Source organism: Ornithorhynchus anatinus, unplaced genomic scaffold (assembly GCF_004115215.2).
Source record: "Ornithorhynchus anatinus isolate Pmale09 unplaced genomic scaffold, mOrnAna1.pri.v4 scaffold_264_arrow_ctg1, whole genome shotgun sequence".
Classification (NCBI taxonomy): domain Eukaryota; kingdom Metazoa; phylum Chordata; class Mammalia; order Monotremata; family Ornithorhynchidae; genus Ornithorhynchus; species Ornithorhynchus anatinus.
In genome coordinates, this window is record NW_024396743.1 from 579,050 (window position 1) to 603,787 (window position 24,738).

General features: G+C 55.7%; 3 protein-coding genes and 6 non-coding genes across 9 annotated transcripts; 5 read left to right on the forward strand and 4 right to left on the reverse strand.

Moving 5' to 3' along the window:
• The first annotated feature begins 1,713 nt into the window (after positions 1–1,713).
• Positions 1,714–5,282, forward strand: MRPL58 (mitochondrial ribosomal protein L58). Its single transcript, XM_029056923.1, has 6 exons — positions 1,714–1,933; positions 3,156–3,192; positions 3,685–3,744; positions 4,082–4,164; positions 4,284–4,453; positions 4,935–5,282. Exons 1-6 carry the CDS (start codon positions 1,745–1,747, stop codon positions 5,017–5,019), a joined length of 624 nt encoding a protein of 207 aa, XP_028912756.1. The 5' UTR covers positions 1,714–1,744; the 3' UTR covers positions 5,020–5,282.
• A 1,161-nt stretch (positions 5,283–6,443) lies between these two features.
• TRNAR-CCU lies at positions 6,444–6,516 on the forward strand. Its single transcript has one exon. It is a non-coding gene; the product is annotated as a tRNA-Arg (tRNA).
• Positions 6,517–6,992: 476 nt separating this feature from the next.
• TRNAR-UCG lies at positions 6,993–7,065 on the reverse strand. Its single transcript has one exon. It is a non-coding gene; the product is annotated as a tRNA-Arg (tRNA).
• Positions 7,066–8,336: 1,271 nt separating this feature from the next.
• Positions 8,337–8,409, reverse strand: TRNAR-CCU. Its single transcript has one exon. It is a non-coding gene; the product is annotated as a tRNA-Arg (tRNA).
• A 438-nt stretch (positions 8,410–8,847) lies between these two features.
• Positions 8,848–8,920, reverse strand: TRNAR-UCG. Its single transcript has one exon. It is a non-coding gene; the product is annotated as a tRNA-Arg (tRNA).
• Positions 8,921–9,484: 564 nt separating this feature from the next.
• On the forward strand, positions 9,485–9,557 carry TRNAR-UCG. The gene has a single exon. It is a non-coding gene; the product is annotated as a tRNA-Arg (tRNA).
• A 280-nt stretch (positions 9,558–9,837) lies between these two features.
• On the forward strand, positions 9,838–9,910 carry TRNAR-CCU. The gene has a single exon. It is a non-coding gene; the product is annotated as a tRNA-Arg (tRNA).
• A 2,801-nt stretch (positions 9,911–12,711) lies between these two features.
• Positions 12,712–17,753, reverse strand: ATP5PD (ATP synthase peripheral stalk subunit d). Its single transcript, XM_003429833.4, has 6 exons — positions 17,677–17,753; positions 14,721–14,851; positions 14,249–14,345; positions 13,792–13,863; positions 13,067–13,129; positions 12,712–12,906 (listed from the first exon to the last, which is right to left on the reverse strand). The coding sequence occupies exons 2-6, from the start codon at positions 14,840–14,842 to the stop codon at positions 12,775–12,777; spliced, it is 486 nt and encodes a 161-aa protein (XP_003429881.1). The 5' UTR covers positions 14,843–14,851; positions 17,677–17,753; the 3' UTR covers positions 12,712–12,774.
• Positions 17,754–17,960: 207 nt separating this feature from the next.
• KCTD2 (potassium channel tetramerization domain containing 2) lies at positions 17,961–24,494 on the forward strand (the record flags this gene model as incomplete). The annotated part of the gene is made up of 6 exons (XM_029056934.1): positions 17,961–18,131; positions 21,372–21,480; positions 22,677–22,768; positions 23,103–23,198; positions 23,749–23,874; positions 23,979–24,494. Coding segments are annotated over 6 exons (624 nt in total), but the record flags the coding sequence as incomplete, so codon positions are not given.
• Positions 24,495–24,738: the final 244 nt, after the last annotated feature.

The following is a 24,738-nucleotide window of genomic DNA, read 5'->3' on the forward strand; positions in this document are numbered from 1 at the left end:
ACCAGGGCAGAGATTGAACCCTGGATGACTGTGGCCGCTCCGTCTCCAAGCCAGGGCCGGGCTCTGAGGAGGGGGCTGATGGCTGCTTTCTGATTGAAAGGTTGGCTGATAGGTCTAGGGTCATCTCTGCCAAAGGTGAAAGAAAGCCCGGGGTTTGGGCTGGTGGCAGGGGGAAGGAGGCATCTGAACTCTTCCAATGCTTTGTGAAGTTCATTCATTCAATAGTATTTATTGAACACTTACTATGTGCAGAGCACTGTACTAAGCGCTTTGAATGGACAATTCGGCAACAGATAGAGACAATCCCTGCCCAATGACGGGCTCACAGTCTAATCGGGGGAGACAGACGGAAAAAAACAAAACATAATCAGGATAAATAGAATCAAGATGTACACCTCATTAACAAAATTAATAGGGTAATAAAAATATATACAAATGAGTACAGTGCTGAGGGGAAGGGGGGAAAGAGGGCTTAGCTGAGGGGAGGTGAAGAGGGAGCAGAGGGAAAAGGGGAAGCTCATTCTGGGAAGGCCTCTTGGAGGAGGTGAGCTCTCAGTAGGGCTTTGAAGAGGGGAAGAGAGTTTGGCGGAGGTGAGGAGGGAGGGCATTCCTGGACAGTGGGAGGACGTGGGCCAGGGGTCGAGGGCGGGCTAGGCGAGAACGGGGGACGGTGAGGAGGTGAGCGGCAGAGGAGCAGAGCGTGCGGGGTGGGCAGTAGAAAGAGACAAGGGAGGAGAGGTAGGAGGGGGCAAGGTGATGGAGAGCCTTGAAGCCCAGAGTGAGAAGTGTTTGTTTCGTGCGGAGGTTGTTAGGCAACCACTGGAGGATTTTAAGGAGGGGAGTGACAGGCCCAGATTGTTTCTGCAGGAAGATGAGCCGGGCAGCGGAGTGAAGAATAGACTGGAGTGAGGAGAGACAGGAGGAAGGGAGATCAGAGAGAAAGCTGACACAGTAATCTAGGCGGGATATTACGAGAGCCTGCAGCAGTAAGGTAGCCGATTGGGTGGAGAGGAAAGGGCGGATCTTGGTGATAATATAAAGGTGAGAGCGGCAGGCCTTGGTGACGGATTGGATGTGTGGGGTGAATGAGAAAGCAGAGTCAAGGATGACACCAAGGTTGAGGGCTGGGGAGATGGGAAGGATGGTCGTCTCCCCCGTTTAGACTGTAAGCCTGTCACTGGGCAGGGATGGTCTCGATCTGTTGCCGAATTGTCCATTCCAAGCCCTTAGTCCAGTGCTCTGCACGTAGTCAGCGCTCAATAAATACGATTGAATGAATGAATGGGGCAGGGACTGTCTCTGTTGCCCAACTGTCCATTCCAAGCGCTTAGTCCAGTGCTCTGCACAGAGTGAGCGCTCAGGAATCCCAGCTCTGCCACTTGTCAGCTGTGTGACCGTGGGCAAGTCACTTAGCTTCTTTGTGCCTCAGTTACCTCATCTGTAAAATGGGGATTAAGACTGTGAGCCTCATGTGGGACAACCTGATTACCTTGTATACCCCAGTGCTTAGAATAGTGTTCTGCACATAGTAAGCGCTTAACAAATACCAACATTATTATTATTATTAAATACGACTGAATGAATGACCAGCGGTCGAGCCACTCCCTTCCCCAGCGGCCAAAGCCGGGGGAACCGAGGGGGCCGGAACTCTGTGCTCGTGGCACGTTTCGCAGACGGACCGGAAGCTGGAGGACACTCGCCGGAAGTGGCGCCGGCGGGGAGGGAAGGGAAATCCTTTTCCAACATGGCCGCTACCCGCTGTCTCCTAAGGAGCCTGAGCCGGGGGCCGAGGTTGCGGCTGCCGCCGCCGCTGGGTTGGGGTCCCCGCGGCCGCCTGCACCAGGACGTCCCGGGCTCCGAGTACCGGAGCGCCTACAGTTTGGACAAGCTCTACCCGCAGTCCGGCGGGAGCGACGCGGCCTGGAAAGTGCCGGTACAGCGGCGCCCAGAGCTGGGGGGCAGAGGGGCATGGCGGCTGCGGGTGACGTCACGGCGCCGGGCCGTGACGTCACGGCGGGGGGTGGAAGCCGCCGAGAAGCAGCGCCGCCTAGCGGGAAGAGCCCCGGCTTGGGAGTCTCTGGATCTGGGTTCGAATCCTGCCTCTGCCACTCGTCTGCTGCGTGACATTGGGCCAGTCACTTCTCTGGGCCTCAGTTTCCTCATCTCCAAAATGGGGATGAAGACTAGGAGCCCCAAGGGGGGACAACCTGCTGACCTGGGATCTACCCCAGCGCTTAGAACAGTGCTTGGCAATGTTAAATACCATCATTATTATTATCCCCTTTCATTCATTCATTCATCCATCCAATAGTATTGATTGAGCGCTTACTCTGTGCAGAGCACTGGACTAAGCGCTCGGAATGTGCAATTCGGCAACAGACAATCCCTGCCCAATAACGGGCTCTTGGGGCAGGCCGAGCGCAGTGCTTGGCAATGTTAAATACCATCATTATTATTATCCCTTTTCATTCATTCAGTAGTATTTATTGAGCGCTTACTATGTGCAGAGCACTGGAATAAGCCCTTGGAATGTACAGTTCGGCAACAGAGACAATCCCTGCCCAATGACAGGCTCTTGGTGCCAGCCTTGGGGCAGGCCGGGGAAAAGGCAAAATGCGTCGGACAGGCCACAGGTCTGTAGGTGTCTGTGGTGACCGTGAGCCTGTTTGTTGGGCAGGGATTGTCTCTATTTGTTGCTGAACTGTGCTTTCTGAGCGCATTGTATAGTGCTCTGCACACAGTAAGCGCTCAATAAATACAATTGAATGAATGCCCCTCGCAGCAGGGCTCTGCCACACCAAACCCCAAGACTCCGATAGGAAGCGGATAGCCCCGCGCTTGACCTGCCGGTAGCCTTTGGGTTGACTGAAGGAGGAAAATGGGCCTGCCTCGAGTGGCAGAGGCTACAGCTCCCTTCCCACGTGTGCACAGCGCTGTCCTGGGCCCTTGGGCGAATGCCGGAAAAGAAGACATGATGCTTGTCCTCCAGAAGCTTTCACCTTAGCCACACCTGTCGCAGGGCTTGGGGGCTTTCATTGGGTGCCAGCACCCTGACGTTGTGTACCGTATTCTTCCAAGCGCTTAGTACAGTGCTCTGTACATGGTAAGCATTCAACCAATACCATCCATTGATTTACTGTGTTTGTGTTTTGCAGGATAGCGCAGTACAAGCCAGCACAGACATTCCCTTGGGTAAGTCAGCGTCTGCCTCCCCACCGTGCCTTTCTGAATTAGCCATTCCTGTTTGCAGGCAGAATGCCCAACTCTGCCACTTCAACAACCCTCCAGGGTGCACTGTTCAGGCTGAGTTTTCTCTCCACCGACTCCTCCTGTACCCGCAAGCCACCAGTGAGGAGACATTGCCTGTCCTGGCACCTTATCGGCTTGCTGCAAAATTGGAGTTTTGAAGTGGGTCTCCATCAGGGATTCTGCTCCACGGAGACAGGCCGACAACAGGATTGCCACTCTCCGGTGTGTCTCAACTTCCACGTCTGCAAAATGGGGCAGTAACACTTGTGTGGATTTCAAAGAGTTTCTGAAGAGTATTTTCCGTGGCTTCTCCCGAGTCCTTGCGGAAATGAGTGTCCCGGAAATTAGAGGCGAGGGAAGGGTTGGCTGACATCTTGGTGACAGGATTGAGATTTCCCTCAAAGCTGAAACTGATTTTTATATTCCATCCTGCAGACCGCCTGACCATAACCTATTCCCGGAGCAGCGGGCCCGGAGGGCAGAATGTGAATAAAGGTACCAAACCCTAGAATCACTTTGGGAAACTGCCCCGGCAGCCCTTTAATTTGCCCAGAGTTGCTGATGGCACTTGTGGGAGGTGAGGGGACTCTTGGGGGGTTCCCAGATCATTGTATCTCCCGCCTCTTGAACTAGCTCCCATTAGCTGCAAAGCGCACGCCCCCTCACAGCCCACCCCCCCGGTGAATGGGCCAGCACCAAAGGGACAAACCGGGGCTGGGAAAGTGGGGAGAGGTGGGGCCAGGCTGGGTCAGGTCTGAATATCCCCATCCCCCGGGCTGTCCACGAGTGGTTCTCCAGGAACTAGACCGACACCCCTCCCTCCCATACCCAGTGAACTCCAAGGCCGAAGTCCGGTTTCATCTGGCTTCGGCAGACTGGATCGCCGAGCCGCTCCGACAGAAGATTGCCATTGAAGTAAGTGGCGTTCCTCCTCCCCTCTCCTCCCCGCTGCTCCCCGGGGCCCTCTCTTTCCCACCAGAACTTTTGGAAGCCCCCCTCGGGGCCCGCCAGACCCCACCTCTGTCTCTCAACAGCAGAGGAATCGGATCAACAAGTTGGGGGAGCTGATCGTGAACTCGGAATCGAGCCGGTACCAGCTCCGAAACCTGGCCGAGTGCCTGCAAAAGATCCGGGATATCATCAGCCAGGCCAGCCAGGAGCCCAGAGCCCCATCCAAGGAGACCAAGGAGCAGCACAGGCTCCGGTATGAGGAACCCTCCTCGGCTGCCCGGTCCAAGAAGCGAATCTGGGGTGGCTTCCTCCCAGCCAGGGGTCCCGGGACATGGCGGGCAGATGTTCTCTGATTGTGTGCTGCATTCCCCGCTCCTGGCCACACACACAGCTCTCTCTCTTTCCAACCACCAGCTCGGGCGGTTGGACTGACGGTGCCCCAGCCATGCCACACTGGGAAATCCGGGGGCACTTTCTGAATCCGGGGAGGGGGCAGGAAGAGAGATGGGATGAACAGCCAGAAGACCTCAGCTGTGGCAGAGGCACAAACCTGATACCTCAATTTGTTCAAAGCCTCTCGCCAACTCCAGGACGGTGGGTCCTGGCCTAGCCAGGGACCCCTCCGCCTTCCCGGCCGGCCGAATCCAGGTTGGGGGCCGGGATAGTCGCCGTGAGCCCACAGTTGCTGCCGATCGGCCCGCCGAACTAGTTTGATCCATGTCTCTGGTTGGCAGGGTTGAGAAGGCGAACCGTGAGAGGCTACGGCAGAAGAAGATCACTGCGACCATCAAGGCCAGCCGCAGGGCGGACGTAGACTGAGGGTCGGGGCTTGGGCCGCAGCTATGCCAGGGAGCGCCGCCGGAGCCGTCATGGGATGAGACTGGTTCGGGTTGAGGAAAATGAGGGGAAGACTCGTCTGCTGTCTAGAAACCTGCACCGTCTGGGTATGCAGTGGAGCAGAATTGCGTGCCGGATGTGGGCGAGGCAATTGTTGGAGAGTGGGGAGGGTGCCTCTTCACTGCTCTTGTTGGTGGTTTTGAGCAACTAGAATATGAAAATATTAAATTCTTCCCAGAAAACCATTTCTCCTTAACTCTCCTCCTGCAGTCCAGGTACACGCCCACATCCCATTTTCCCACTAAAGAGCTCCCAGCAAACTCAAAGAGACATGGTCCATCGACTCTTGGGCTCTTGGTCACTGGGTCAGTGCCAGGAATCTGGCCAAGCAGGGAGGACCACCCCGGTCCTGTACCCCTTTCCCGGGCACACAACCATCTTTCTCCACACCGGCTCTGGTAGTTGGACTGACGGAACTGTAGCCGTGCCACATTGGGAAGTCCAGGGGTGCTTTCTGAATCCGGGGAGGGGGCAGGAAGGAAGAGAGGGGAGGAGGAGCCAGGAGGCAGAGGCACAAGCCTGACACACCAGCCTCTCTTCTCACAGCTGGGGCTGTTATCGATTAATCAGGGATTTTTTTGAGCAGTTACTAACAGGCAGAGTGCTATATTCAGAACCTGGAAAACTACAACAGAACCATGATCTCAGGGGGCTTTAGAGAAACAGCATGAACTAGTGGAAAGAGCTTGGGAGTCAGAGGTTCTGCCATTGCCTGCTGTGTGGTCTTGGGCCAGTCACTTCACTTCTCTGTGTCTCAGTCTCCTCACCTGTAAAATGGAGATTCAACACCTTCTTAGACCGTGAGCCCTTTGTGGGACAGCGACTGTGTCTAACCTGATTATCCTGTATCTACCCCACCACTTAGTACAGTGGTTGGCATATAGGTGCTTAACAAATGCCACGGTTATTATGATCATTATTATCTAATAAGGACATAGACAAAAATTATTTACAGATAGAGGCATGAGGACGAACAAGGAAGTAACAGGAAATAGGACGACTATCAGAAATCAACAATTGAATACAGAAATAAATATACGTGCATACGCTGAAAGTGGAATTAAATAGTTGGCTGCTGAGAGGCGCTGGGAAGTCGATCGATAGATCAGTAATTGGGTGAGGCTTCCTGGAGGAGGTGGGTTTTCAGAAGGCTTTTGAAGATATACTAAGCGCTTGGGAGAATACACCACAACAATAAACAGTCACATTCTCTGCCCACAACAAATTTACAATCTACAGTTTCCTGCTCAATCGTGGTGGTTCAGAGCCAGCAAATCCTTTCTGAGATTTGCAGAGCATGTGCAACATAGGGATCCTTACAACTATCAGAGAGCTGCTTCTCAAAGGCCCCAGTGGCCTAATGGATAAGGCACTGGCCTCCTAAGCCAGGGATTGTGGGTTCGAGTCCCATCTGGGGTGCATTAGTGACATTTTACATGCATGTTTTTCACTGGTAGTGCTGTCTCTTGCTGACAGTTTAGACCCTCCCTAAGTTGAGCATGGTGAGACCAACATGCTACGGACTGGCCCTTAAAACGTCCCGGGTCCGCAGTGGACACCCAATAAACACCATTGCTCCTCGTGCCCCACTTTTTCAGGATGAGCCTGGGTTCGGTGGAATTCTCTGTGTTCAAACCATCGACGCTTCGGACTGATTTACCTTTCCACATGATGGTACCGTTCTGATGGCATCCCTTCAGGGAAGATCCCCATTTCGGGTTTCACACTCAGCCTTTCTCTCCCCTGAAATTCTCTGACTTGGATGCCACTCTTCTTACCCAGACCTCCCCTATCACTCCCACCCCCCAAGATGGGGGGAAGAGAGTGTGGGGTCTCCCTGGAGCTCATCAAGAGGAAATGTGCTGCAGTTTACAGGGGAACTAAAAGAAACACCTCGACCACGAAGGGACTCGAACCCTCAATCTTCTGATCCGAAGTCAGACGCCTTATCCATTAGGCCACGCGGCCACCCTATAAGCCCTCCCCCCGCCCCCCGCTTACGTTTAGAAAAGAGTGGCTGCATTGAAGACCTTTGGAAATAAGAAGTAAAAGGTGAAAACAGCTGCAAACATAATATACAACCGCAGAGCCAGAGGAGATCTCCTTGGAGAGAACATGTGTGAACACGAACTGTGTTCCGGAACTGTGGCTCCCGCTTCGGCCTTTTCAGTCAAACACAAGGGTCAATTTCACCGTCAAATATACTAATAATAATAATCATGGTATTGGTTAAATGTTTACCGAGTGCCAAGCATTCTTTCATTCATTCATTCAAATGTATTGATTGAGCGCTTACCGTGTTCGGAGCACTGTTCTAAGCGCTTGGGAGAGTCAATTTACCAGTAGAGCAGACACATTCCCTGCCCACGACGATCTTACAACCTAGAGGGAGAGACAGACATTAATATAAATAAATTACGGATGTGTAAATGAGAGATTAAGGATTTAGAGGAAGAATGCGAAATTTAAACCTGGTCGGGGAGAGTGCAGTGAGTTGAGAGTGACTCAGACAATCCCTCCAGGAATAATAGAAAGGGAGCAAATTTGGGAGAGGAAGAAGGAGAAAGGGGGGCTTAGCCTGGGAAGCCCTCTTGGAGGAGATGGGCCTTCAATAAGGCTTTGAAGGCTGGGAGAGGAATTGTCGGAGACGAGGAGGGAGTTCAAGGCGCTCCGGAGTGGTTGTGGGCGTGGGAATCAGCGGCTCTACTGATTCTGTGGTAATAATAATGTTAATAATGCTGGTATTTGTTAAGCGCTTACTATGTGCAGAGCACTGTTCTACGCGCTGGGGTAGATACAGGGGAATCTGGTTGTCCCACGTGAGGCTCACAGTTAATCCCCATTTTACAGATGAGGTAACCGAGGCACCGAGACGTTAAGTGACTTGCCTCCAGTCACACAGCTGACAAGCGGTAGAGCTGTGGTACTCTTCTCGAGCCTTTACCGCAGTGCTCTGCACGTAGTAAATGAATACCAGTAATTGATTGATTTGTAATTGATTAGAGGGGACAGGCACAGAGCAAACCTGCAGCACACCCTGCCCGAAAACACTTTCCGAAAAGGCCAGTGGGAGGCGCTGCGTCCTCAGGACTGGACCCGGCGAGGAGCAAACTCGTGGAGAGGCTGTGGACAGTCCGTCACCCCGGGGAAGGCGATTTGGGGGTCCACACTCCCACTCTACTTCCAGGGAGTCCACCCGGGCCCCCCAACTTTCGATTCAAAAAAAAAAAACCACCGCGCACCCCAGATGGGACTCGAACCCACAATCCCTGGCTTAGGAGGCCAGTGCCTTATCCATTAGGCCACTGGGGCGATACGAAAAGATGTTCCACGTGTCCCTAGATAACCTTCTGCAAAACCAGGTCGTGGCTTGCATTAATCGGTGCACGGATGTGATCCAGGTTTCCCGGAAAAGGTGGCACCTGGGTCTCGCACGCTCCTCACGAGAAAACGAGGCCGTTTCGGTGCAGAGGCGAGTTGCACGTAGTCAACGCCGCTTGCAGACGAGGAGAACGGGAAGGCCCAAGAACCGGGAGAATCAGGTCGGTGGGACCGGGGACTCTGGAGGGAGCTCGGATCCGGGGGGTTCTGTTCGACTCCAGGAGTCAAAGAGGGAGAAAAAGAAAAAGAAAAAAAAGCCTAGGGGTTGTGTGCGTTCAGGAAAGAGAGTGGTTTTTTTAGGCCTACGGGGGTGGCTAGAAGGGGGCTCGGCGGGGAAGGGAATGGGGGTGTTAGGGGTTCAAAAGTGAGCGACCACGAAGGGACTCGAACCCTCAATCTTCTGATCCGAAGTCAGACGCCTTATCCATTAGGCCACGCGGCCCCGGGCACAAGTGGGGCTCACTCGACCCACCCAGGGAAAATTGGGTTGGGGGGATTTGTTCGTCTATAGCCTCATTTAGGTGTAAGTGATACCGAGAGCTCGGCATCGACTATTTGCAAGCCGCTTGGGCTCGGAAGCCGAAATCAGTCAATCGGTAGTAGCTATTGAGCGCTTCTTATGGGCGGAGCCTTTCTAGACTGTGAGCCCGTGGTGGGCCGGGATTGTCTCTATTTGTTGCTGAATTGTGCTTTCCAAGCGCTTGGTACGGTGCTCAGCACACAGTAAGGGCTGCATCAGTACTTTTGAATGAATTATGCTAAGGGTTTGGGAGTGTTCGCTGCGACGAAATTAGCAGATAGGTTCCCCGGCCATAACGAATTTAGGGTCCGGAGGGGGTCACCGGGGCCTGGGAAGTGTCCCCGCTTTCGGGTGCTCTTAATGAGAACGGGCACAGGGGACTGCCCCGGAGGCCCTCGCGGGATCCAAACGAAAACTGGATTCCTCCTCCACGCCCCAGTCCCGGGAATAACGTAATAGGAATTCTCGAAATAGCGCCCTGGGCAGGACCGCGTGGCCTAATGGATAAGGCGTCTGACTTCGGATCAGAAGATTGAGGGTTCGAGTCCCTTCGTGGTCGATCGTTTTAATCCACCGGAGGAGCCGCTGCCTTGCAAACCTTGTTTTCAAGAAGGCCCGGGGCGGGCTCCAGTCCTTGCAGGCCCCTGGGCCTCCACTCTGCCGGCACCTCGGGCGGGGCGGAGCGCCGCTGCAGCGGGGGGCGAAGAAGGAGGGAGCCAACGCTCCGTCATTTTTGCAAAAATCTGATTTTCCCCTCCGTCTCCAGCTCCAAAAATGCAGGAGCGGGCGCGCCGAATGAGTCGCTACCAAGGTGGATGTGAGCGCCATCCTCCACTCAAGCCCCAGTGGCCTAATGGATAAGGCACTGGCCTCCTAAGCCAGGGATTGTGGGTTCGAGTCCCATCTGGGGTGCGCTTGGTTTTTTTTTTTCCTTTTTCTGACAATAAATGCACCCAGGAGACACCTCCCTCCTTCATTCCCTCTCTCTCCCCCCCCTTTGGGCTTATCGTATATCACATTCTTATGTTTTTCTTAGGAAGCCGTCGTCCCTCTCCCCCTCGTAGCTGCAAATTGACTGCAGCTGGACTGAGCGCCAATTCTGCGCGGAGCCCTCTCGGCAGCTCCTTCGCGCTGATATGTTTATCCCCCATATGCATATTTCACTGTTTCTGCCATTAGGCATTCATTCAATCGTATTTATTGAGCGCTGACTGTGTGCAGGACACTGTACTAAGTGCTTGGAGAGCACAATTGAGCAGGGATGGGGTCTATCTGTTGCCGAATTGTCCATTCCAAGTGCTTAGTACAGTGCTCTGCACGTAGTAAGCGCTCAATAAATAGGATTGAATGAATGAATGCAATTCGGCAACAGAGACCATCCCTACCCGACAACTAGGTCACAGTCTAGAAGGGGGAGACAGACGACAAAACAAATAGACAGGCATCAATAGCATCAAAATAAATAGAATTCTACAGGCATTCCGTCGTATTTATTGAGCGCTTACTGTGTGCAGAGCACTGTACTAAGCGCTTGGAGATTGTAATTCGACAACAGATAGAGACCATCCCTACCAACAACTAGGTCACGGTCTATAAGGGGGAGACAGACGACAAAACAAGTAAACAGGCATCAATAGCATCAAAATAAATGGAATTCTCCATATATTCACATCATTAATAAAATAAATAGAATAATAAGTACGTACAAATATACACAAGTGCTGTGGGGAGGGGAAGGGGGAAGAGCAGAGGGAGGGAATAGGGGTGATGGGGAGGGGGAGCAGGATTCTATTTCATCTTGATGTATTCGTCCTACTCCCTTGTATATATCTTTTTGTATTCATTCATTCATTCGCATTTATTGACCGTTGTGTGCCGAGCACCGTACTAAGCGCTTGATCTCCTTCTTCCACTATTTTGTACCTATACCTCTGTAAGCCCCCACTGGACTGTCAGCTAAAACAACCCATTGTTCTGTTTGTGCACTATGAACATTTTTGACTATTGATTTATTAGTCAAATTGATTTTTTTATCACCCCAGTACATTTTTTTATATAGCCCATTGTAATCTTCAGTACTTGTATACTCTGATAATTTTGAGTTTTGAATAATTTATTAAGCTATTGCACCGATACCTTTACGTATGTAGCCAGTTGCTATCGTCAGTGCTTTTGCGTGCTTACATACATATCCTTAGATTCTGTCGCTTCCCCTGTTTATTTTAATGTCTCTCCTCCCCCGTTGACAGTAAACTCATCGTGGGCAGATATCACATCTACTGTACTTTATTATACCCTCCCAAGCACTTGGTAGTGTTGTGCACATAGTTCTGTCCGCAATAAATACTGGTGATTGCCTTTGCACTCTATAATTTTGTTTAAATATTCAGTTATTCTTTTTTCTATTTCACCACGATTCATTTACAGTACTTCCTGTTTTATCCAACTTCCTCCAGCTGTACATTTTGTAAATAATTCACATCTGGGAATCATAGGTCTGTCTGAGCATTCCATTAGATTGCAAGCTCCCCGACGGCAGGCAGCGTGAGATGGACACATTCATTTACAGATAGAGGCGAACGGAAAGATAGGCGAGCGCTTCGACAGCACAGTACATAATCCATTTGTACAGAAATGCTCTGCGTTAACGGTGGGTGCATGTAAGCGTTCCAGATGAGGCTTAATGAGAAGCAGTTTAATCAGGGAAGACCTCCTGGAGGAAGCGGGATTTGGGACGGCCGTTTAGGGATTGTGAACGCCAGTGGAAGACAGCAGGTGGGAGGGATCACTCAGGCAGGCTGATGGCCAATTCCTCCCAACTCCCCTCAGGGTCTGCTGCAGGAAACAGCAAGTTCCCAAAGTGGCAGGGAAGGCTTTTCACCCTTCTCGCCCGACAGACTGCCCTTCCTTCGGACCCGCCTGACTCTCACAGCCCTGAGGCTCTTTTAACTGGAGGTGGGGAATGGCAGGGAGGAGGAGGGTGGTGCGGGGGAAGAGAAGGTGGCAGGCAGAGATGAGAATTCGAGCGGAGCTGGGTCAGTCACCAGAACTATTAATTCCTCTGTGCAGATTCACCGTCCTGGAGCCTCAGGACTGAAGCCTGTCCACCGACTCCTGCACCAGGAGCTGGTAGATGGAGGAGCCAGTCAATCAATCGTATTCACTGAGCGCTTACTTTACGTAGAGCACGGTACTAAGCGCTTCTCGTCTGTAGACCGATGGCCAGGCCGGGCAGAGTCCTGGAGTGCCAGCTGCTGGGGCCTGGTCCGATAGGGGCTGGCAGTCAGGGGTGCCCTGCCTGCTGAGGCTTAATGCAGCCCCCTCAGGGTGCAGCCAGGCAGCAACCCCACAGGACCCTCAGCTTGGAGAGAAGCCCTGACCCACCCCGCTGCCCAGCCCTTATGCCACCATAACACCCAACTGCAGCGAGGGCCAAATGTGGTCTCTCTCAGGTGGGTCAAGCAACATCCTGCTGCCAGGCACCACAGCACCCAGGAGGGTCCGCTGGTGAGAAGCAGGCTGAGGGACACAGGGAGGGTCCTCCCCCTTCAAGGAGTGTTTTTCAGTGACTTTGCCTCATTCCAGAGGTGTGTGGTCCCCTGCCCCAGGACAGCAGCCCCAGCACCCGTCTCTGAGGGCGATGCTTCCCCGTTCATCGGGCTCCCGCGGGGCAGAACTGCCCGTTGGCCGGGCACGGTCAAGGATACACCAGGCCGAGGGTAGACGCTTTATTGAAAACTCTGCCCGGCACGGGGTGGGTGAGGCTGCCTCCAGCCTTACAGATTCTCAATGGGCTGGTGGGGCCAGTACGGGTACTTCTTCTTGTCCAGTTTGGTTTCGGGGAAGGCATCGTTCAAGTCCTCCATGGTCATCTGTTCGAAGGGGATTATATTCCGGATCTGCTCCAGCTGCGGGGGGAGGAGGAAGAGGAAGAAACAGGGAGAGGGTGAAGCCCCTGTTGTGAGTCAGGACGGCGGGGCGGACCAGTGCTTGAGGCCAGCCCCTCCCAGGACTACAGGCGATGGTGGCCGAGAGGCCCGTATGCGTGGGAAGCCGCTGGACACTTACCCGTTTCTCGTACTCGGCGATCCGGGCCTTTGAGGCGGCCACATACTCTGCCCCACTTTTCACCTTCAGGTCGGGAGAGGAGGAGGGTGAGAGAGAAGAAATGGAGCTTATTTTCTACCTGGACCCTTACTCCCTGGATTCTTTCACTTCAAAGACCGATGGTTCGAGTCTTTTTCCTTTAACTCCAGAGGGGTGGAGAGGGGAGGAGATGGGGAGATGCCCACCCCCTCCCACGCTGGCAGTCCTGGCACTTGGTCTGGGCCCTGATTGAGAAGTACTGTTGCCTAGCAGATAGAGCACGGGCCTGGAAATCAGAAGGACCTGGGTCCTAATCTCAGCTCCACCACTTTGCTGTGTGACCAGGGACAAGTCATTTAGCTTCTCTGTGCCTCAGTTACCTCATCTGTAAAATGGAGATTAAGATTGTGAGCCCTATGTGGGACATGGACTACGTCTAACCTGAGTAACTTGTAACTACCTCAGCCTTTAGTTCAATGCGTGGCACATAGTAAGCACTTAACAAGTACCGTGTTTTAACAAAAAAAAGACCCCACTAATCCCACCAGCAACCTCTAGGGAAGGGGGAGTGCTTCATGAATAGCCTTGCTGGAGCACTGCCTGGACCCCCCCCCCCCCCAATCCCCCAGTCCAGTGGACACAGCCCCTTCCCCATTCCAGGTGTGGAGGGATCCTGCCCGGGGTCGCCGTGTCGGGAACGAACATACATCCTCCTTCTCCTCAGCATCCACCAGGGCAGTGTAGCGGTCTTCGGGGATGGGAATCTTCAGAGCGTTGAACTGCAGACGCAGAGACCAAAAGGCAGTACGGTCACCCACCCCCACCGTGCCCATCAGTCCAGGAGAGTTGATCCTAAACGGGGGCTCTAGCGATGGAGAAGCTCATTACTGGCATTTACTGGGTGCCCTTTTGGGCTAAGTGCTCTACTCACAGTGGGGGAAGAGTGTGACAGAAGCTAAAAGCTCACACTCCCTGCCCTCTGGACCCTTACAATCCAAGGGGGTTTGCAAATCCCAAACATAAGGGGCCGGGGACGGTGGTGGGTAGAGACAAACAGCAGGACTGCAGGGTGGGCAGACAGTGTAGCTGAGGCTCTTGCCCACCTTCCGCACTGCACACGCACGCTCACATTTAGCTTCCACTCCCACCCACCACGAGCCTCACCTTCTTCTCAAAGTCATCTACCAGGCCAGCCTTGGCGATGTTCGCCCTGTAGTACGCCCAGTCGATGGTTGGGGGCTTCTCGGGAAGGGTGGCCAACCTGTCCACGGGAGCGGGAAGAAAGTGATGTGTTAACCCAAACTGAAGCGGCTCAGAAGGTTCGCCTGGTCTATCAGTCAGGGACCCGGGCCTGAGGAGCTGCCGTATCCACACAGGATTAATGCTGGCAGAACTACTGGAAGAACCGTGGGGCTTATCCCGTTCCCGGCCCATCGGCCTGACATCCACTTCCTGGTTTTTTTGGGGGGGAGATGTCCCAGGCTGGTGATGGCCGACGGTCCCACCCACAGGACCGATGGGCATAGCTTCCGAATGTCTCACTGGGCAACCGGCCCCACGCATCCAGGCCTTCCGGAACCCACTAACAGCACTGTCCGACCCAAACTGGGCTCTGCCATCGGGGCGTGGCACTGACCGGGTGGTGAGGGTCTCGTTGAAGTTTTTCAGGGTGTTGGCGACGGCCTTCTGGTTGCGGGGAATGATCTCTCCAAATGCAGCCCAGTCGATGGCCTTGAGGGTGAGCTTGCGTGCGGCCATCTCGAGGCTCTGAAAAACCACGCGTTTGAGCCGCTCAGAGCGGCAGAATGCGGTGGAGATCGGAAAACTCTTCCAGCTGAAGACGTGAGCCTGCTTTCCTGGACTTGTTGCATCCCACTCTCGCTTCCCTCCTGACTACAAATGATCTCGAGCCCTCTTCCCCGGGACAGCATAAATTTCATAGGGAAGAGACTAGGCCCGTAACCTTGTGGACTCAGTACAGAGCTCTGCTCCCAGCCGGTGGATGCTTAAGAATTGTCACTGATTGATTAAAGATGCCCTAGGTGGGGCCGCAGAAGATCGACAGATGACTTAACCCTTCACAATCAATGGTATTTATTGAGCACTTACGGTGCGCAGAGCACTGTACTACAGTGCTTGGGAGAGTACGACATAAGAGAGTTGGTAGACAGGTTCTCTGCCTACAAGTTTACAGTCTAGAGAAAGCCCGAATACAAGGAGGACGGGGATGTACTGAATCACATAAAAGCACTAGGCCGGCGGGGGGCTGGCTGGCTGGCTAACGGACCCCGCAGGTTAACCTGGATTCAGGACAACAGAGGTCAATCAATGCTATTTATCGAGCACCTACTACGTGCAAAGAACTGCAGCAAGAGCTTGGGAGGGTACATTATGTTATTTGGATGATGATGACAGTACTTGTTAATCACTGACCCTAACCCAAGGACTGCATTAAGTGCTAGGGTAGACACGAGATACTCAGATCAGACACTGACCCTTTCCCACAGGAAACTCACAGTCTAAGTGGGAGGGGAGAGAGGATCAGATCGTTACTTAACAGAAGAGGAAAGTGAGACCCTAAAAAGTTAAACGACTTGCCCTAAGTCACCCAGAGGTCAAGTGGCAGGGACGGGGATTAGAACCCGAGTCTCCTGACACCCATTCCTGTTCCTTTTCTCCCGGGAAGAGCTGCCGACAGGGCCACCCCTTTCCTCTGATACCGTCAGTAATTTGACCATAACCGGCCACTTGCTCCTAATCATCTAGACTGTGAGCCCGTCATTGGGCAGGGATGGTCTCTCTCTGTTGCCGAACTGTCCATTCCAAGCACTTAGTCCAGTGCTCGGCACATAGTAAGCGCTCCATAAATACTATTAAATGAATCTAAAATGTCTCGTCCGGGGAGGCAGAGTACTGGACTTGCTAATAATAAATGTGATGACATTTGGTTAAGCGCTTACTACGTGCCCAGCACTGGACTTGCTAATAATAATAGCGATGGCATTGGTTAAGCGCTTATTACGTGTCCAGCACTGAACTTGCTAGTAATAAATGCGATGGCATTTGCTTAAGCGCTTACTACGTGCCCAGCACTGGACTTGCTAATAATAAATGTGATGACATTTGGTTAAGCGCTTACTACGTGCCCAGCACTGGACCTGCTAATAATAATAGCGATGGCATTGGTTAAGCGCTTATTACGTGTCCAGCACTGGACTTGCTAGTAATAAATGCGATGGCATTTGGTTAAGCGCTTACTACGTGCCGAGCACTGTTCTAAGCGCTGGAGCAGATACAAGATTAGGTTATAATAATAATGTTGGTATCTGTTAAGCGCTTACTATGTGCAGGGCACTGTTCTAAGCGCCGGGATAGATACAGGGTCACCAGGTTGGGGTATTTGTTAAGCGCTTACTATGTGCAGAGCACTGTTCTAAGCACTGGGGGATACAAGGTGATCAGGTGGTGCCACGTGAGGCTCCCAGTCTTCGTCCCCGATGAGGTCACTGAGGCCCGGAGAGGTGAGTGGGCCAATGTCACACGGCTGGCGGGGGGGGGGGGGGCGGGATTCGAACCCGTGACCTCTGACTCCCAAGGCCGGGCTGTGTGCACTAGGTCACGCTGCTTCTCCTGATGACCTCTGCGGTGCTCAGGGGGGACGGGGGAGGGACACACGGCTCTATCAACCTCCTGAGCAACACTATCGCCCAAAGTGCAGCGGCCCTGAGGCCTTTTCATCCCTGCCTTCGGTCCTATTTATTGAGCGCTTATTATGTGCGGAGCACTGGACTAAGCGCTTGGAATGGACCATTCGGCAACAGATCGAGACCGTCCCTGCCCCAGGCCGGGCTTAACCTCGCGGGGTTGAGGGGGGGAGAGGAGCAGGGGGGAGGCCCCTTCACTCTATTGATTGCCATTGTTCTTGTCTGTCCGTCTCCCCCGATTAGACTGGAAGCCCGTCAGAGGGCAGGGACCTTCTCCATCTGTTACCCATTTGTCCATTCCAAGCGCTTAGTCCAGTGCTCTGCACATCGTAAGCGCTCAATAAATACTATTGAACGAATAACTGTTGCCCAACTGTCGATTCCAAGCGCTCAGTCCAGCGCTGTGCACGTAGTAAGCGCTCAATAAATACTATTGAACGAATAACTGTTGCCCAACTGTCGATTCCAAGCGCTTAGTCCAGCGCTGTGCACGTAGTAAGCGCTCAATAAATACTATTGAACGAATAACTGTTGCCCATTTGTGGATTCCAAGCGCTCAGTCCAGCGCTGTGCACGTAGTAAGCGCTCAATAAATACGAATGAATGAATAACTGTTGCCGAATTGTCCATTCCAAGCGCTCAGTCCAGCGGTGTGCACGTAGTAAGCGCTCAATAAATACGACTGAACGAATAACTGTCGCCCAATTGTCGATTCCCAGCGCTCGGTCCAGCGCTGGGCACGTAGCAAGCGCTCAATAAATACGACTGAACGAATAACTGTCGCCCAATTGTCGATTCCCAGCGCTCGGTCCAGCGCTGGGCACGTAGTAAGCGCTCCATAAATACGATTGAGCGAATGAGGCCGCAGCGGCCGACCCCGCCACTCACCTTCACCGCGGCGCCGCCCGGCCTGCGAGGGGACACGGCGGACGTGACGTGCGGGGGCCGCGCCCCGGGCCAATCGGGGAGCGGCGTTGCCCCGGAAGTCCCGCCCCCGGGGGGGGAAAGGAAGGACGGACGGCTCCCCCCCCTCCGGCCCCCTGCGGATGGTTCCGTCCGGGCGTCCCCCGCGCCCGATGGGGTGGGCGGCGCCCAAGATGGCGGAGCTGCAGCCGGCGGCGGCGGCGGCGGCGGGGCCCGGGGGTCCCGGGGGTCCGGGGGAGGGGGTCGGGCCGGGCCGGGTCCCGGCGGAGCGGCCGGGGGGAGGCGGCGGGGGCCGCTGGGTCCGCCTCAACGTCGGCGGCACCTACTTCGTCACCACCCGGCAGACGCTGGGCCGCGAGCCCAAGTCCTTCCTCTGCCGCCTCTGCTGCCAGGAGGACCCCGACCTCGACTCCGACAAGGTGGGCGTCCGTCCGTCCGTCCTCGACCCCCCACCCCCTCCTTCCGTTGCTTTTCCCGCCTCGGCCCGGGGAGTCCGAGGTCACGGGTTCGAATCCCGCCCCCCGGCTGAGCCCTTCGCTTCTCTGGGCCTCAGTCCCCGTGACCCTCCGTCCCCCCCAGCGCTTAGAACTGCTGCCGATCGGGCCTTTCCCCGCGCTCAGTCCAGTGCTCGGCCCAGAGTAAGCGCTCCGTAAATACGATTGAATGAATGAACGGTGCTTAAATGCCAACGTTACTAGTATAGTAATAATAATAATGGTATTTGTTAAGCGCTTACTCTGGGCCGAGCACTGTGCTAAGCGCTGGGGGAGACACAGGGGGATCAGGTTGTCCCACGTGGGGCTCACAGTCTCCATTCTACAGATGAGGTCACTGAGGCACAGAGAAGTGAAGTGACTTGCCCACGGTCACACAGCTGACAATAATAATAATAATGTTGGTATTTGTTAAGCGCTTACTACGGGCCGAGCACTGTTCTAAGCGCTGGGGTAGACACAGGGGAATCAGATTGTCCCGCGTGGGGCTCACAGTCTTAACCCCCATTTTACAGATGAGGGAACTGAGGCCCAGAGAAGTGAAGTGACTTGCCCACAGTCACACAGCTGACAAGTGGCAGAGCTGGGATTCGAACTCATGACCTCTGACTCCAAAGCCAATGCTCTTTTCACTGAGCCACGCTGCTTCTCTGGCAAGTGGCAGAGCCGGGAGTCGAACTCATGACCTCTGACTCCGAAGCCCAGGCTCTTTCCATTGAGCCACGCTGCTTCCCATTTTACAGATGAGGTCACTGAGGCACCGGGAAGCGAAGTGACTTGCCCCCCCCCCCCCCCCCAGTCACCCAGCTGAGAAGTGGCAGAGGCAGGATTCGAACCCATGGCCTCTGACTCCCAAGCCCAGGCTCTTTCCACTGAGCCACGCTGCTTCTGTATTATGATTTTCCTTAGTAATAATGTGGGTATTTGTTAAGCGCTTACTCTGTGCCGAGCACTGTTCTAAGCGCTGGGGGAGACACAGGGTCATCGGGTGGTCCCACGTGAGGCTCACAGTTAATCCCCATTTTACAGGTGAGGTCACTGAGGCCCAGAGAAGGGAAGTGATTTGTTAAGCGCCTCCCGTGTGCCGATGGTCGGTACGAGGGCCGTCGGGTTGTGAGGCTCCATCCCCCTTTGACAGGGGAGGAAACTGAGGCACCGAGAAGTGACTGGCCCCGGCTCACCCGCCCGACAGGTGGGATGAGATAATAATAATGATGATGGCACTTGTAAAGGGCTTACTTAGAGAAGCAGCGTGGCTCAGTGGAAAGAGCAGGGGCTTGAGAGTCAGAGGTCATGGGTTCTAATCCCGACTCCGCCACTCATCATCGGTGTGACCTTTGGACAAGTCACTTCACTTCTCTGGGCCTCAGTGACCTCATCTGGAAAATGGGGATTAAGACTGTGAGCCTCGCGTGGGACCTGATTACCCTGTATCTACCCCAGCACTTAGAGCAGTAAGTGCTGCACATAGTAAGCGCTTAACAAACACCAACATTATTGTTATTATTATTATCACTTAACTTCTCTGGACCTCAGTTCCCTCATCTGTAAAATGGGGATGAAGGCTGTGAGCCCTACGTGGAACACCCTAATTACCTTGTACTACCCCAGCGCTTAGAACAGTGCTTTGCACATAATAAGCACTTAACAGATACTGACATCATTATTATTATGTGCACAGCACAGGGGAGGATCCAAGGTGATCGGGTTGTCCCCCGTGGGGCTCCCAGTCTTCATCCTCATTTTCCAGATGAGGGAACTGAGGCCCAGAGAAGTGAAGTGGCTTGCCCAAGGTCACACAGCTGACAAGCGGCGGAGCCGGGATTGGAACCCATGACCTCTGACTCCCCAGCCCGGGCCCTTTCCGCTGAGCCCCGCTGCTTCTCAATCCGGTGGATTTTCAATTCCGCTGGATTAGAACCACTGGAATTCATTCAGTCGCATTGGAGTGCTGACTCTGTGCAGAGTACTGTACTAAGCGCTTAGTGGGTCAGCTAGAGCTGCCAAGGCAGATCCGGGGGCCAGAATACCTTGTCCTCCTCCCTGCCCCTCCCCACAGATCCACACCCACTTAATGCCCAGCTTTTTTGGCCGGGGGTGGGGAGAGTCGCTAAGCACTGGACTAAATACTTGGGAGACTACAACAGAGTTAGCAGACACGCTCCCTGCCCTTAACGAGTTTACGGTAAAAACAGTTGCCTTATCCTCTCTTGACAGAGGAAGCCACCGAGTCCCAGAGAGGTTAATGGACTCGCGTGAGGAGTCAGGGGTCCGGGGCGGAGCCGGGATTAGAACCTGGGTCGCCCAGGCTCCTTCCAGTAGGCCACCCTGCTCCCCCAACACGCAGAGCTATTGTGACTAGGGTGGGGCAGGTGGGTTTAATGTCTCACTTGTGGGTCTCAGACCTCCCCGTCAGAAGTGAAGTTTTCTGCCGTAGAAATAACAGGTAGCCCAGAGCTGACTGTCCGCTGGTCACCTCTCTGCCCCAGGGTGGGGCTTTCCCGACCTCGGCAGGGAAATGATCGAACGACCCCGCTAGGCGTTTTTCGTCGTTAACCAGCCGCCCTGCCAAAATGTGAGCCTGTTTCCCAGCCTCTGCGCTTGGCCCTCGCGGTTCAGCCGACAGCCAAGCGGGGCGGCTCCGCCAGCTTCCCCGGGCACCCTGTGGGCAGGGCCTGGCACCAGAGCTGGCGGGGTCAGCGCAGGCCAGAACCGAGGCCCGTGCTGCCCACCTGGGGGTTGGGGGCTGCGGGGGGAGGGCTGAGCAACAGGGGAACCCGGGACTTACGAATTGAACGTATCGAACTTCAGTTGTGCGGGTCGGAGTTTAGCTCGCCCAGACCTCAGGACCGCGGGCCCGGACCCCAACCCGAGCTCCGTGAGGCAGCAGGCGGCACCGGTGAGAACCCGGCGCTCTGCGTCCCGGGTCGGTCCGGGTCCCAAACCTGGGAAGAACCGGGTCTGGGGGCGCAGCCCCACCCAAACAGCTCAACTCCTGTTTCCGCTCTGGCAGCCTCCCTCACCCCAACTTGCCGTGAGCAGCCATAGGCACAGCATCCTCCGGTTCTTCAGGCACGTTTCGGGGATCTGGGGGGGCTCTGCCGGGCTGCCGCCGTCCCACCCTTGCACGGTCTGGCGGCCGACTCCATCCCATCTCGCCGGCAGGACGAGACCGGAGCCTATTTGATCGACCGAGACCCCACCTACTTTGGCCCTATCCTGAACTACCTCCGCCACGGGAAACTCATCATTAACAAGGAGCTGGCGGAAGAAGGTGAGGCGCGGGGAGCCGGAAGGGGCGGGCGCGAGGAGGGGGCCTTTGCGGCAGAGCGGTGCCGGGGTGCCGGGGCCCGCCTCTGTGGTTTCGGAGCGGGATCTCCCCTCCGAACAGAGCAGGCGTTGCCAGAGGCCATCCCGACCACTGGATAGTTTAAGGGTGCTGGGAGGTGGGGGCGGGCGTGAAGGTTGATACCGGGGATGGCAAGCCTCTGCTTGCCCAGTCCCGGGGGCCCTGGGGGAACAGTGGAGTCATGACCTGCCTGCCTCCTCGGTCCCACGTGTCTGAGAGGGCTCACTGATGGGGAAGGAGACACCCCGATTTGGCCAGTTGGTTGCCGACAAAAGTTGTCGCTACACGGGAAAGTTGAGCAGCCCTTTGGGGAGCGGCCGAGGGTTGGCGGACCACCAGCGCAGCGGCACGGTGGATTTCCAGTTTCTGTGAAAATGTTTACATGCCCTCAGCCGTTCTGTCTTTTTTTTTCTCCCCCCCCCCCCCCGGACCTAAACTTAGTGATGGGCTTCGTTAAGTGCTTAGCGAATGCCAAGCATTGTACAGGCACAGGATTTTCTCTGTCCTCGGGCACTCACGGTCTATGAGGAAGGGAGAGAGGGATAATAATGATAATTGTGGTATTTAAGTTCTTAGTATGTGCCAAACATTGGGCTAAGCCCTTGGGTAGATACAGTACAGTCAGAGCCGACGCAATCACTATCCTACACAGGACTCCCAGTCTAAGCGGAAAGAAGGAGCAGGCATTTACTCTCCACTGTACAGAGTAGGAAACTGAGATCCAGAGAAGTTAAGTGACTTGCCCAAGATCACACTGTAGCTCCCTATTTTGTAGAGAGGAAGCAGGCCCAGAGAGGGGGAGCGGCTTCCCCGAGGTCACAAAGCAAACCAAGGACTGGGTTGGGACCCAGAACACAGGGGGCCTCCCTTCAGACCCCAGGCTTTTCTATCTCGACGCATGCACCGGACTGGGTCGCTCTAGGGCGCTGGACCGTTTCTCTGAAACAGTCATTTGGTCATTTGGCCTCCCCGAGAGCCCGGAGGTCAGATCTCTAATGCCGGGAGACGTGAGGGGATCGAACCCCGGGGGGTTGGGCCGAACCAGAGCCTTGGGGCCGGAGGCAAGGAGTCCGCTGGGGGCCGGGGCCGCCCTCAGCTCACGCTCGGCTCGTTTCCTCCAGGCGTGCTGGAAGAAGCCGAGTTCTACAACATCGCGTCCCTCGTGCGGCTCGTCAAGGAGAGGATACGCGACAACGAGAACAGAACCTCCCAAGTATGTGCCCACTCTCCGAGCGACACTCTCCTCTCCGCCCATGCTGGCGGCCACGGGGGCGGGGCCGGGGGCTTTTCCGTTCAGCGCCAGGGCGTTTGCCCTGCGGCGAGAAAAGGGGAGAGCAAGGAGAGGTCTGAGAGGGCTGGCTTCCCCAATCCCAGCCCCTCACACTGTCCCATGCCTGTTGGAGGGGAGGAGGGCGGTGCTTCCAGATGCCAGTGCAGGGGGGCACCCTCGGCCAGAGACCTCGGTGGGCTGGAGGGGGGTGCCCGCGAAGCGGCGGCACGGATCCCCGTGCCGGGCACTGAGCGGGTCTGTTTCGTCCTCGCTCCAGGGCCCCGTGAAACACGTGTACCGAGTCCTGCAGTGTCAAGAGGAGGAGCTGACCCAGATGGTGTCCACCATGTCTGACGGCTGGAAGTTCGAACAGGTACCGCGGACACGGTGCTCTCCGGTTCCGCCTGCTCCACCCTCTCGTTCGCCCCGCTGCGGGTCGGGGGACCGATGGAGCGCCTACCACGGGGTTAGGACCGAGCTAAGGGACTGAGCTAAGGGAGAAATCGAGGACCCGAGTGAGACGAGTCGGCCCTGAACTCCCACTGAGCCATTGACAGCCACGGGAGGGTGGGGCTTGAGTCTCTCAGCGAGGTTGATGGGGGCCTGGGTCTCCCGGGGAGTCACTGGGGTCGGGCGGGGGGTGCGGGGGAGGGGGAATGGTCGGGTCTCCCAGGGACGGTCACTCGGGAGGGGTCTCCCCGCGAAAGGGCTCAGAGACTCTAGCCAGGCTGACGGTCGCAGTCGGTTCCTTTAGGGGCCTTGGCTGTGCCACGGGCAGCAGCGGAAGCCACGTGTAGCTGGGCAGACCGTCCCCCCTTCCTTCCACGGTCACTTTCCCGGGCACTGCTTGGCGCCCCCCGGGCTGCCGCTCACGCCACCCACTGCTCACGTCGCCCATCCTGCGCTCTCGCCCCGCCCCTTAGTTGATCGGCATCGGCTCGTCGTACAACTACGGCAGCGAGGACCAGGCGGAGTTCCTGTGCGTGGTGTCCAGGGAGCTGAACAACTCGACCAACGGCATCGTGATAGAGCCCAGCGAGAAGGCCAAGGTGAGGCGCAGGACGCTCAGCCGCGGCGGCCTCTCCCCCCGAGCCGCTCTGGGGCGCGGCTGCCAAAATCCCAACCTGCGCCCTTCTCCCCGGTTCTTCTCCAGATCCTCCAGGAACGAGGGTCCCGGATGTGAGCCTTAGCCCGAGGCCAGCGCAGATGCTGCTGCTCGGCCCGGCCCCTCTCCACGGCCCGGACTCGCTCTCGGACAGTGACCTAGCGGACGCAGAGCCGGCCCGCCCCGCCCTGTCCCACCCCGCCGAGAGCCGTTCTGGGCGAAGCCAAAGGACCCCCCGCTCCTCCCCTCCCCCGGCACAGGAGCCAAGGGCGACAGAGTTGGCCAGCTGCGGGGCCGAGCCCCACGAGAGCCTGGATTGGGGCTGGGGCCCAGCCCGGGGAGTGGGAGGGGGATGGGCGATTTGTGCCTGGTGGCGCTACGTGCTCACACCCGGGGTGGCCCCACCCGGAGCTCGTGCCACTCTTCCCCGACCTCTTCCTCCTGTGTCTCGGCTCCCCCGCGCCCCCCACCCCGAGGTTCGGCAGGAGCAGCGGAGGCCGGAGACGCCACGTGGAAAACCAGAACTCTCTTCTCTTTCTTTTCTAAATTATTTTGACCTGGAAACGGCTGTGTCTAGGCTGTCTGTGTCCGTTTCCCAGCTCTGGGCTCGTGTCCTGAAGGAGTGGAGGTTTTCCACTCCCACCGGACCCACCCGGCTGGGCTTGGTGTGTCCCAGGCACTCACCGCTGCCGGTTTTGGCTTTGCCTGGTCTGTGTCATGCAGCACGCGGCCCCCTGCCCCCGCCGGGCCTCCCGCGTAGGTCGCAGTAGCCGCTCGGGGCGGCTATGTCCCAGGCCGCTGCCGGCGG

Coding starts and splice junctions, on each gene's coding strand:
- MRPL58 (XM_029056923.1), top strand. CDS start 1,745: ATGGCCGCTACCCGCTGTCTCCTAAGGAGCCTGAGCCGGGGGCCGAGG. Junction 3,745..4,081: donor AGGGCAGAATGTGAATAAAG/GTACCAAACCCT, acceptor TCCCATACCCAG/TGAACTCCAAGGCCGAAGTC. Junction 4,165..4,283: donor GACAGAAGATTGCCATTGAA/GTAAGTGGCGTT, acceptor GTCTCTCAACAG/CAGAGGAATCGGATCAACAA.
- ATP5PD (XM_003429833.4), bottom strand. CDS start 14,842: ATGGCCGCACGCAAGCTCACCCTCAAGGCCATCGACTGGGCTGCATTT. Junction 14,346..14,720: donor AACGAGACCCTCACCACCCG/GTCAGTGCCACG, acceptor TCCCGTGGACAG/GTTGGCCACCCTTCCCGAGA. Junction 13,130..13,791: donor ATGCTGAGGAGAAGGAGGAT/GTATGTTCGTTC, acceptor CCCGACCTGAAG/GTGAAAAGTGGGGCAGAGTA.